General features: G+C 38.8%; 1 protein-coding gene across 1 annotated transcript in view; it reads left to right on the top strand.

The window, feature by feature from the left end:
* Window positions 1-12,758, top strand: part of SORCS2 (sortilin related VPS10 domain containing receptor 2) — a 596,489-nt gene that overhangs the window by 530,427 nt on the left and 53,304 nt on the right. The window contains exons 12-14 of the mRNA XM_068403090.1: window positions 3,169-3,245; window positions 11,008-11,099; window positions 12,567-12,674. Of these exons, the coding sequence (XP_068259191.1) occupies window positions 3,169-3,245; window positions 11,008-11,099; window positions 12,567-12,674 (277 nt within the window). The remainder of the gene's footprint in view (window positions 1-3,168; window positions 3,246-11,007; window positions 11,100-12,566; window positions 12,675-12,758) is intronic.

Below are 12,758 nucleotides of genomic sequence, written 5' to 3'. Positions count from 1 at the left end.
GCAATCAGAAGACCTTGCATGCACCACCTCTGGGTTTTCAGCCTTGGCCTGGGGATGGGCTACTTTCAGAGGTCAAAGAGCAGTGAAGTCCTTTTTCCCAAAGTAGTACACCAGCCTCTATGCCAAGTTTGTCATCAGCTGTGTTTTTTGACAAAATGGCATTTCTTTGTGATTATAACTAAGTCCACCAACTCCTTTTGCTCATTTACCAAGAAAAGGCAATAAAGGTCAAATCAAAACAAGGGGAAGTCATGTCTGTCTTGTTCCAGAGCTGCAATTACAAAGCTGTTGCTAATATCTTTCAGTCATTACCATATCAGCTGGATATAAAAGGCTTTCTAATGAAGCACAAGTTGATGCTGTTTAAATTACAGACTAATTCTCCATTAGCTAAGGCAATTTACCACTGCACTTTTTAAAGTGCAGGTCCATAGCAGTTCTCAAAGAAAAGACCTTCTCATGTAAGTAGATCTCAGTAAGTGGTAAAAAGAAGTAGAATAAACAGGATTTATCCAAGAGCAAAACTAACAATGCATTCATTAAAGGTATCTGTGCAAAGAAGAATGTAGACTGACAGCAATACTTTTGATTCTAGCAAGGAAATAAGTATTTCTATCGCCAGCTATCCCAAAGAAAAAGTTCTGTAATTGCAGAAGCACAAGAATATACCCATTTGCAGAAACATATACCAGTGAAAACTATACGAAAGAAAGTAAGACTAGCAAAAGAAATATGTGTTGTATAAACAGCAAAAAAAAAAAATCTATCTTCCCTTCCTTCAATCCTGAGAAGGTGATTTCTCATTCTTACGTACTTACGTGACCAGATTAATCTTTGCTACACAAAGCTGGTGGTATCTGGTGCTACTTCCTGATGAGATCTGTGAGACGTGCGAAAATTGGATCATTTTTCCTGATCTTTGCTCACATGGGTTTTTAGGATTCAAAGTGATAAGAAGTTCAGGATGGCCATTAACCAAATAGATTTAAATAAAGTTGTATTTGAGGAGAAAATGCAACTGATTTCAGGTGTGAAGCTTTCATTTTGGAACTGTCTCATGAGGTAATATTCATGACTTAATCATGTTTAGTTGTTGGGTTTTTTTCTCTTATTCTGGAAGATCTGCCTAAATGAATGCAACATGACTGTAACCAAAAGATGTAATTTTCCAAGGGTTACTGGACAGAATAAAACCAAAAGTTGAATCTGTTCTTAAAAAAACCTGAACCTTTCATTGAGCCTTTAGTCCTTTGTCCTTAACACTGATGGTGTACTTGTAACTTTCTGTCATTTCTGTCACGAAGGTTTCATTTTAATTGCTGGTGTCACTAAAGACTTTGTTTCTTAAAACCAGACAGCCTTAAGTATAAATGATAACCCTTACATGAAGGCGTGTGATGGCCCTTGCTGCCCCCGCTGCATGGACCAAGTCAGCAGGCAGAGTGGTGGGAAGGCAAGACCACGTGCCTCCCGGGTGAGCACCCTGCGGCCTCCGTGCTGACTTAGGGGTGGGCTGTTTTTGAAGATGAAGCTGTTTGCAGGGAGAAAAATAGGGGCCGTTTGCTCCACAATTACCTGTTTCTCTTTCCTTCCTGCTTGGCACAACTGCTGTCCCATCCAATAGTAGTCATGAGGGTCATTCCTGCACTTTGAGTCTAAGCTGGTTTTGGCACATTTTTAATCTTACAGGTTTTACATGTACTTCATCCATATAAGCGTGGTTCCTAAGAATGTGTTCAGTCCACATCACCTTCATCCATACTGTACTGACCGTATCAAATCTCCTCATTGCCTACAGGAATATGGTATTATTTTCAAAATGACACAGCCAACTAAAGCAGTGCTGGATTACTTGATAAATGAGAGAACGTGGAGTGGTTTGGAAAGATGACAACCCAAGAAGGGAGAGTGGAATGTTCTGAAACATTAGATGCAGTTGAAAGACATGAACTAACTCCTATAAATTCCCGGATTCAACATAAAGAATATCCTAATCCAGTCTAGGCTGTATTTAGGGTTAAATAACATAGACTTATACCATTAAATAGTGGAGCACATGCAACCTTGATGGCCCAAAGAGAGGATGTATTTTGGGCAGTGGATGCTGTCATTCCTCTCAGGAACCTTTCAGCACTAATGAGTACACTCTGCATAAACAGATCTGTATTGGTAGTAAAAAACAGCTACTTATGTAACACCCAAGTGAAATTTCATACTGCTAACCTAATCTCAAGTGTTTTCTTTCCTTGTCTCTTCTGCTTAAGAGGATCTGATAACTTTTATCTTATTTTTACTATAAAAACATGCAAACCATATATTTAAGTCAAAATCCCCTGGAGGATATAATTTAGAAGGAACATTGTGCTATTATTGCTTCTCCCCTAGAATACTGTAAACTGCCTGGTGGTTTAATAGTTTGATATTTGAAATATCGCATGTTAAAAGATGGAGATCTCAGTATTTGGGATTACATCTGCTAAGATCTTCTTCCACAAGTTTGTTTCCAAACTTGAGTTTGCTTTGCAGCAATCTGGATGCTAGCTGCTGCTCCTCAGTGCTTTTTGTCAAAATATTCAGTAGCTTCCTGGTTAATATTTAGGTAAATCAAGTAATTCTGCTTTAGGTTATTTTGTATTTACACAGTTTTTCAAGCCCCCTGCCCCCTGTTTTCAGTGTTAAATATTTCTCCAGGTTCTAGATTTTGCTACCAGTCTTACAGATGGAATCTTACAGATAAAACATTTTTTATTTTAACAGTTCAAGCTCAAGATGAATAATTTTACAGAATGTGATTAAGGTTAGGGTATGGCTTCTGAGTTTATGTGCATTTCAGACTTACATCTTAAATATGTGTTCTTTTCTAATAAATTTTCAGCATGCAACAAAAAAGCTAAAATGTTAGTTTGGCCTCTGTGTTTCAGTATTAGAATTAAGACTCATTGTTCCCACCTATAGACAGCTAGCAATGTAAAGAAAGATGTTAGAAGCGTACATATATGTTTTTAAAAGGATATATCTGGTGCTACAGAAATGAAGTAAGCCTGCTGATCATCTGAGTTGATTTCTTACTCTGACCTAGAAACTTCTCACTCTGACTGGTGTCAGGACTAGATCCAATCTCTCTTGCTCATGTGGATGCAACCCTTGTTCCCTCCTGTTTTGTGACAGGTAACCTGGGGTCCCAGCTGGTTGAGTATAAAGAAGAGATGTACATAACATCTGACTGTGGGAACACGTGGCGTCAGGTAGGAAACAAATCATCAAAGGCACTTGGAAATAACTTTAATGTACTAAATGTGATGTATTTTATAATGCTTAACTAATTTTTGTATACCCACTGTTTTGAAGGAGGTAGCTATTATTGTAGTGGTGTTCCCCAGGGGTCAGTACTGGGTCCAGTCCTGTTTAACTTATTCATCAACAATCTGGATGAAGGGACTGAGTGTACACTCAGCAAGTTTGCTGACGACACAAAATTGGGAGGAGTGGCTAATACACCAGAAGGCTGTGCTGCCATTCAGCATGACCTGGACAGGCTAGAGGGCTGGGCAGAGAGGAACCTCATGAAGTTCAACAAAGGCAAGTGTAGGGTCCTGCACCTAGGGAGGAATAACACCATGCACCAGTACGGACTGGGGGTTGACCTGCTGGAAAGCAGCTCTGTGGAGAAAGACCTGGGAGTTCTGGTGGACAACAAGTTCCCCATGAGCCAACAATGTGCCCTTGTGGCCAAGAAGGCCAATGGTGTCCTGGGGTGCATTAGGAAAAGTGTGGCCAGCAGATCAAGGGAAGTTGTCCTTCCCCTCTACACTGCCCTGGTGAGGCCACATCTGGAGTACTGTGTGCAGTTCTGGGCCCTCCAGTTCAAGAAAGGTAAGGAACTACTGGAGAGAGTCCAGCGGAGGGCTACAAAGATGATCAGAGGACTGGAGCGTCTCTCTTACGAGGAGAGGCTGAGGGAGCTGGGTCTGTTTAGTCTAGAGAAGAGAAGACTGAGGGGAATCTTATCAATGCTTACAAATACCTTAGGGGCAGGTGTCAAGGGGATGGGGCCAGACTCTTCTCAGTGGTACCCAGTGACAGGACAAGGGGCAATGGACACAAACTGAAACATGGGAAGTTCCATCTGAATATGAGGAAAAACTTCTTTCCTTTGAGGGTGACAGAGCACTGGAACAGGCTGCCCAGGGAGGCTGTGGAGTCGTCTTCTCTGGAAATAATCAAAACCTGCCTGGACACAACCCTGTGAAATGTGCTCTAGGGGAACCTGCTTTGGCAGGGGGTTGGACTAGATGATCTCCAGAGGTCCCTTCCAACCCCAACCATTCTGTGATTCTGTGATCCCCATTTCACTTGGAAACTGAGAGGGATTAAGAAGAGGGATTAAGAAGGTGATTTGCAAAGACTCAAATTGGTCAGGCTGTCAGGTTCTGCTGAAACTCGAACATTTTGGCCTCTTTAAAGATCTTACAAGTATCTTGCATAAAATACATAGTCTGTTTAGGTTTTAAATAATTTAAGTAATCTTCCTATGGAAGTGGACTTGGGCTAGATCTTGCAGTACAAATATTCTAAGCTAAAAGACATGGTTTAGTTAGAAAGGCAGAAATTCTTCTGCTTCATAGTCTGAAAACTGGTATTTAACCTTAAACTTTGTTCTTCATTGAAACTGGGACAGCAAAAAAGAGATTTTAAAAAAACAATAAGCCTTTGAATGTCTTTTAGTATGATTTAATCAATTCTGGGACTGCAAACACCAAAGGATTAAAAAAAGAGCAGTCATGTAGTAGCTATAATGCCATTTGCATTTTGGATGTCTTTACTTCCAATGACTAGTGCCAATTTAAGCATTTCACCTTGATTATGTATGTTTTCCTAAATTGCTCTGTCTCAGCAATGCTTAATCACAGGGCTATTTTCTTTCCGTGTGTATATAGCAACGACACACAGTATGATCTAGCATCTACTTATAATGTATATACAGGAGAAAATAAAAGCACACACAAAGGACCAAAGTGTGTCAAAAGGTCATTTAATTTCAGTTAAAACAGTGTTTTAGTGTTCAGCGGAAATACAATTAAGTTGTGTTATTGTCTGAGAATAAGTGTGAAAATGTTCTCACTAGTGTTACTGATCTTGGGGAGTTTGAGATTAAAAGAGGAAAATACAGAGAGTTTCTTATATTGCTATTATAGGGTGCCATTAATATTCCACAGAAGGACTTTTTAAAAGAAATACAATATTTTTGTCATATAATGTCGTTTGAGCTTTAAGAGATAAAATTTTATGCCAAATTCCTTCTTGAAATCTAGCATATGATAAATAGGTGTTTAAATACAAAAGCCTTCCAGGATTGACCGTGTGTACTGTGTTGTCTAATACTTCACAGAGGCTTCTCTAATAATTTATTGTCACCATTTGCCAAAGTTCTATAGTTTTTCGGGGGTGAAAAATAAGAAGAAAAGAGTGAGGGGGATCAAATTCATATTTTTGCTGATTTTTATTTGTGAGACACTCAGGCAAATGATATGCGATGAAACTTGACCTTAAGATGACTATTCATGCTGTAAAACCAACCACAAACTGATCTCTCATTATGACAGTGAAAATGAAAAAACATCATTGCTAGATTTATTTTAATTAAAACTGCTACAAAGCCTTTGAAGGAGCTTACTCAATCTTAATATTTGTGATCAAAATGAAAATGTAGATTATTATATGTATTTCATGGCCTCGCTGTTCATGATCAAAAAGTTCTTCCAGAGGACAGCGGTACATTTCCTTTCTCTGTTGGAGTTCATACAACAAAAGACAAGGCTTCAGTCAAATGATATGGGGATTATTTAGACAGTAAATTACAGATTTCTTCAGCTGGTGAAAGTAGAGCAAAGCTCATGTTTTGGCGCAGCTCTTTGGGTGTGTTTAAGTCGCTGACCTGGAAACTGCGGTTGTCATTACTGAGTGCCTGTCACCCTTCTTACATGCCACACATGATGTTGCAGAGCTGTCTACAGGGTAGAAGAGGAGCAGTCTCTGCTTGCGTAGAGTGACAGAGCAACGCAGAAAAGTAAATATAAAAGACTTAGGAGAAAAGGCAGTTCAAGGAATTAATTAGAAGCTTTCCTGGAATAATAGCAGTATTGGTTCGTAGGAATATAGGACTGGGAGGAAGGACAAAGATCATGTAATTCAACTGTGTGCTCTGAGACCACATCAAATGTACTAGGAACATCTCTAACATAGAGGTTTGCCAGACCTGTTTGTTAATCCACTGTAGGAGATTCTGCAATTTGGCTACATGGTGTTTCACAATTCTGCATAGATTTTTCTGAATATTTAACATCAGCTGGCAGTGCTTTTTTCTTCTTGTCTTTGGAGAGGAGGGGTTTCCTGTCACCTGTGAATAACCTTTCAGATGTTGAAAGGTGATTATCACATCTACCCAGAGCATAGAGATTTTTCCCTTGGAAAAAAGCAAATTCAAATACACTGATTTTCCTAGTGGATCAAATTACTAAAGAGCTTTTCCTTTTCGTTGCTCATTGATTGGACTATCTAATATGACATCCCACTCCTGAACCATGGTAAAACTGAATGCAAAATTATAATTTTTATCAGTACTAAACAGAATGAAATGATCACCCTGAATGTCTTGGCATTACTGGTACCTCACTTCAGAGATTTCTCCTCTTTGCACTAGCATCACATTGTTGACTCAGATTCAGTTTGTGATTCATAACTGGGACCAGTCCCTGAGTTCCTGAATTTGTAATACATTCTCAATTTAACAATGATCTACTTATTGTTTTCCTTCAATAATTTCTTAACCAGTTATATACTCTTAAAATTATTTCAGCTGAACCTGTATTTCCATAGCTTGAATATGGGAAGGTCATATGAGAGTCCAGGAACACTTCCTATTGTAGGATATACAGCCAGTGTTCATAAGTAGAAATAGAAATGCCCAAATGAGACTTTTGTGAAATTAAGTAAATAGTGGTGATAAATGAAAAAGTAAAAAAAAGGATTCTGATTATAAGTAGCCACAATACCACTTGGGCTGGCTCCAGTTGTTCTCCTGCCATTTTGTTGCATGATTCCTGAGCTGCTTGTTTGTATCTCTTGAAACCATCACTCTTACTGCGTACCATTTTAAGGCAAACTGAATTTTGTGACTCTGTATTGTACAACATTGCACTGTAAGTATCAGTAGTTTAGGAGCTGGTTGACAAGTAGCTTAAATGTCCATGCAGCAGCAGTGATCTGGCCTGTAGGAGAAGGGTACCTCACCTTGACATTATCATGAACTACGTGGGCTTAGATCACAGAATCACAGAATCACAGAATGTTAGGGATTGGAAGGGACCTCGAAAGATCATCTAGTCCAATCCCCCTGCCGGAGCAGGATTACCTAGACCATATCACACAGGAAGGCGTCCAGGCGGGTTTTGAATGTCTCCAGAGAAGGAGACTCCACAACCTGTCTGGGCAGCCTGTTCCAGTGTTCGGTCACCCTCACCGTAAAGAAGTTTTTCCTCATATTTATGTGGAACCTCCTGTGTTCCAGCTTGCACCCATTGCCCCTTGTCCTGTCAAGGGATGTCACTGAGAAGAGCCTGGCTCCATCCTCATGACACTTGCCCTTTACATATTTATAAACATTAATGAGGTCCGGGGCTCCTCAGGACAGCCTCCAGCAGTATAGACAGAGGCAAAGAAGGCATTCAGTAACTCCGCCTTCTTTTTATCCTCTGTCTCCAGGGCCCCCACCTCATTCATCAGTGGGCCTACATTGCCTCTAGTGTTGGTTTTACCTGCAATGTATTTGAAGAAGCCCTTTCTGTTGTCCTTGACCTCTCCTGCAAGGTTTAATTCCAAGGAGGCCTTAGCTTTCCTAGTTGCCTCCCTACATCCTCTGACAACAGACTTATATTCCTCCCAAGTGGCCAGCCCCTCCTTCCATGATCTGTACATCAAGATCATCTTAAGTGAATCACAAAGATGTAGTCTAAGGTGAACTCATGGGACAGATATATCTATTTGGAAGATTTCTCTGTCTATTACACCAGGAAAACAGTATCATAAAATGTGTTAATGAACATGATACTGAGTCAGATAAATAAATAAATCTTGCATCCTGGGAGAAATGGGCTGCCTTTGAACACAATTTCAGATCATGCAGGTTTTAAACATTTTTTTCCCCTCTGTGGAGCCTGTTTTTTCAGTCTTGATTTTTAAAATATTAGGATACTCTGTCAAATGCTAAGGATGACCTTGTGTATACATGTGAGTGTTTTATTTATTTTTAAAAAAAACTGATTTCTGTTCACAGTTATGTTTGCCATTGCTATTTCAACAGCATCTGTTACAACACTGTGCTTAAAATAGGGCAAACACAGTAAGAGAAGGGGCTGGCTTTCAAAAGAAATGACTTAAATAAAAGCAACCAAAAATCTTTCATATTTGATCTGCTGCCAAAGTAGCTAGTATAGCAACAAAATGCTCAATTAAGCTAATAAGCTTACACAGAAAGTCTGTTGTGTGTCTAGGAACTGAATCTAGATCTCTGGAGCTTTAGTCCAGTGCTTTGTTCTTTGGAATATTATTTCTCTATGTCAAATCCTTTTGTGTCAAAGCAATTTGGAAAACCTTTGTTTAAGTGAGACTACTTGCTTTTCTGCAGACATCTTAAGAGATGGATGGTAACACCTTTAAGTACAACAGTAAAGGCTGCAGTCCCAGCCTCCCACACCTGGGAAGGTGCAACTGCCTCGTTCTGTGTAGGAAAACTTCTGTTTCCAGATTTGAATTTAGAAATGGTTGTTGCTTGGTGAGAGAAGCAAGTGACTGCGGGCATTTTTGGTTACTTTTGGAACTTGCATATCTCAGAGTAAAATTGCATGGAGAATATTTCTCTGGGATCATATAACCATGTTTTCATTGATTTCATGGAGCTCACCTAATTGCTCCAAACAGATATCCTGGCCTGAAATAGCTGCTGAAGTTGTTAGGGTAGATACAGGAACAAACATGGAGAGCAGAGGGAGGGGGAGAGAGAAAAGAAGTTGACATTATAATTATAAAGCACATGTCATGCATCCAAAAAATTACAGAAGAAGGGAAAAAAACATAGAAATAGGTTATAAAAAAAAATCTAGTTCTGTAGTGGCTTGCTACTAATAAGGATTATAATAAATTTATTACCTGACTTTAGTTAGTGGAAAGACATATATCAGAATTCACGGCTGCCTGTCAACATACCTGGGTTTCCTAGGTTCAAACTTCAGCTCTGACGCTGGGACCACCTTTGCCTAAATCCTTTACAAACTGTTTGTCTTGGTTTTGTTTCTAGAAAGTAGAGATAAATATTTACTTTTGTACTGAACTCCACAGGCATGAAATCATTAATTCTTTTCAATATACTGAAGAAGAAGAGTTGCTTTCATAAGGAATTTCATACATTTTGATTATTCAATATTTGAAATGTGTGCAAGAAGAGCATGATATAAAGATGTCCTCTGTGCTTTATAGTATGCTAAAGCTGGGGTACTAAAATGGTGCATGAGGAATTGCCATGGTGCTTTTCTGGGAAAACCTCATTTGGATAAAGTGATGCAGATACCAGCTTCCTTTATCTTCAATATGATGGTGAAGCTTTTGGAGACTTTGTGTCCCAGCATATGCTGCTTCATTTTGATTTAAGCAAAGTTCAAACAAAGTTTTAGAGGAGGATCAAACATCCGCTTGCTTATCTGACTCCAGCTGATCTCATTCTTTTGAAGTGCATCTAAAATTAATGTCTGTCCTTTACTGAATTCTCTTCTAAAATATGCAGCTGTGTGGAACAAGTAGATAGGACTGTAAATGCCTCATATCAGGGTTTCGCCTGTAAGCTGGCAATGCTGAAAAACTGATGAGACACTTGAAGCCCTAGGATTCCCGTAAAATACGCTCTTACTAGATGAGAGGAAGACTGAATTCTGAACCCAAATTAAACGCTTACTGTTTTTGAAGTAATTGTGAATGTGCTGTAAGATACTTTATCATCCCTCCGGTTCAGTCTTGCTGATAAATCCTCTAAATGTAGCATTTAGTATTGCCAAAAAAAGAAGCATTTAGTGTTGTCATTAACATTCATTCACAAAGCAAAGTAAAGCTAACCTTTATGTTTTTCACCTTTGCTTTGTCAAAGCACGTAGGAGGTTGTGTGTTCGTCTATTAACTGCTAAGTGTGTGTAGTAACTTTCACTTTATCACCTGCTCTTATGTTAAATGAACTTTCACAGGCTAATGACATGAGTAAACCTGTCTTAAAACAGACTTTCAGATGTAAAAAAAGGGAAGATCTCTACCTGTTCATTTATTTTAGTACTGCTGATGACCTCTAGAAAGGGAATGAAAATAATTTAGGAAATTTTGAATCCTTTATAACCATTAAATCAATATTACATGTATTTTGGTTCAGAACTCAGAGCAGCCTCTGTGTGAAATCACATAAATTTTGAATTTAAATAAATCCTTGACACTGGAAATGCAGAAAACATGCTTGCACCAATTATTTCAAGTTCTGTAGAGTCTGGAGAACATGTGACAAACTCACAGATAGCAATACTTTTCCTATTTTTCTTAGAACTAGACCACAAAGCGTTTTATTCTGCAAGGTACACAGAACATGGCAAATACCAGAGTAAGGTGATAGGTCACTTGGTGATATATAATAGGAAGGAGTGCAGAATGCATACTGTGAGAAATATAAGCTTGGGCTAAAATAACTTCAGGCAGTTTAATCTGACTGTGATTTGAACCTGAACATTTTCTGATTCACCTGCTTAACTTTCTTTTCTTCAACAGCGGGGAGAAATATAAGAATAAAACTGACTTTTATGTCCTTTTCAATTTGAAGTGCGGACACCATAAAACATGTCTTTTAATCCTGGCTTTCTCATATGCTTTATTTCTGCTGTTTTGTACATTTGCTCAACTGGCCTTTTTTTGTCCAACTTGTAGGTCTTTGAAGAAGAGCATCACATCTTGTACCTGGACCATGGTGGAGTTATTGTGGCCATCAAAGATACCTCTATTCCTCTGAAAATACTCAAGTAATCCTACTGTCAATTAGAGTAGAGCTATTGTGTATTTGAGACTTCAGGCAAAGTTCAGAGTTTAAGATGAGCATTTTGATCATGTATGAAGTGCAGGTGGAGTCAGCTTAATTTAACATTCATTAAGTCAACAAAATGCAGGTGAATGCTTTCTTAAAGATTACTTCATGGTGCTGAAGGTGCCATGGCATAATGCATTAATCATAATAAAATTTTCTTACATCAGTGTAGATATTTTTGCTTAGAAGGCTGTCCTGGAACTTTACAGTACAAGCCATGTTCAGCATGATTGCTATCTGGTACGGGTTTGCACCAGCAGTACATGGCAGTGATGGTCAACCTGTGATGCATATGCGGCTTAGGTAGTCAGGATAGTTCATTCATACTGTAATGAAGCTCTGTCTTCTCCAAGGGCCACAGTGAATGAAGACGTTGGAGAATAGCCCTGAGTTGCTCTGACAAGAATAATATAACGTAGACTTTGGGAGCCGTCGGGGAAAGGACTTCTGTGTGCTTATGTGCTGTGGAACACAGTATGCAAGAAGCCCAGTTCTTCTGAGTAATTCATGCACAAATTAACTGTACTGTGCCTTCAATGTAGATCCTGTTGTGTAGCGATAATGCAGCAAATGTCCTTCTCAGCTTGTTTGGCAGGAAAGGTTTGCTGTACAGCATTTTGTTTATAAAATACAAAGTTTTAAACTGCATGGCAGTGAAGCAAACTACAGTAATCTTATGTAATGGCATACAAAATTATCATCTTTGGCATAAAAAAAAGCAAGAGATCTTTGTTTATCACTTGTGACTAGGCTCACTTTTGCATAATACTCTTTACCTAAGAGAAACAAGGCTATGTACTCAGCTAGAATGAAAGCCATCATTTAACCTGGTATCCAAAAAGACCTAGAGGAAAGGTATGCAAGAAGAGAGACTTGAATCATAAATTTTGGGTGCAGAGGGTATTTGAAATATGTTTTGCTGATTCTTCAGCATCTTCTGAAAATTTTTAAGGGGATGGTAGCAGCTGTGAAGGTCCATCCTCTTGGTGCCTGCAGTTACTGCACCTCCCACATGTTCTGGCAATTTAGCTGTTTTGCCTCTCATGTTTCACTGACCTCTGCTTAACAGGTCTCTAGCTCAGGGACTACTAGAAAGAATGAAGTGTAAATTAACTTGCTCTTGAACATACAAGGTAGCAAGATAGTTTGTTGACAGACCTTGCTTTTTATCTGCCTGAGAATTTCCATTGTGACAAATTTATTATACACCTTCTAATAAAGATGTGAGCCCCCGGTTACATTGCTGAGGAAAAGATCACATTAATATGATATACCATCCAGGTGTATTGTATTGTCATGATCGTAAATCCTAGGCTTTAGTAGTGAGGGGATATTTTTTTTAACGAATGAATTCTGTTTTGAATAATAATAGTTGTAATTGAAAACTATTTTTGCTTTTTTACAGGTTCAGCATAGATGAAGGCCAGACTTGGAGTACACATAATTTTACCAGCACTTCAGTCTTTGTAGATGGATTACTTAGTGAACCTGGAGATGAGACACTGGTCATGACGTAAGTTTCTGGTTTCATCTGTTTTGTTTTCAGGGCTCTCTCTGCTTATGCACTTGAGTGTATTTTTAATTGTGGATGTTTGAG

The sequence above is a fragment of the Nyctibius grandis genome, chromosome 6 (assembly GCF_013368605.1).
Source record: "Nyctibius grandis isolate bNycGra1 chromosome 6, bNycGra1.pri, whole genome shotgun sequence".
In the NCBI taxonomy this organism is placed as follows: domain Eukaryota; kingdom Metazoa; phylum Chordata; class Aves; order Nyctibiiformes; family Nyctibiidae; genus Nyctibius; species Nyctibius grandis.
This window is presented reverse-complemented; position numbering and strand designations above follow the sequence as displayed.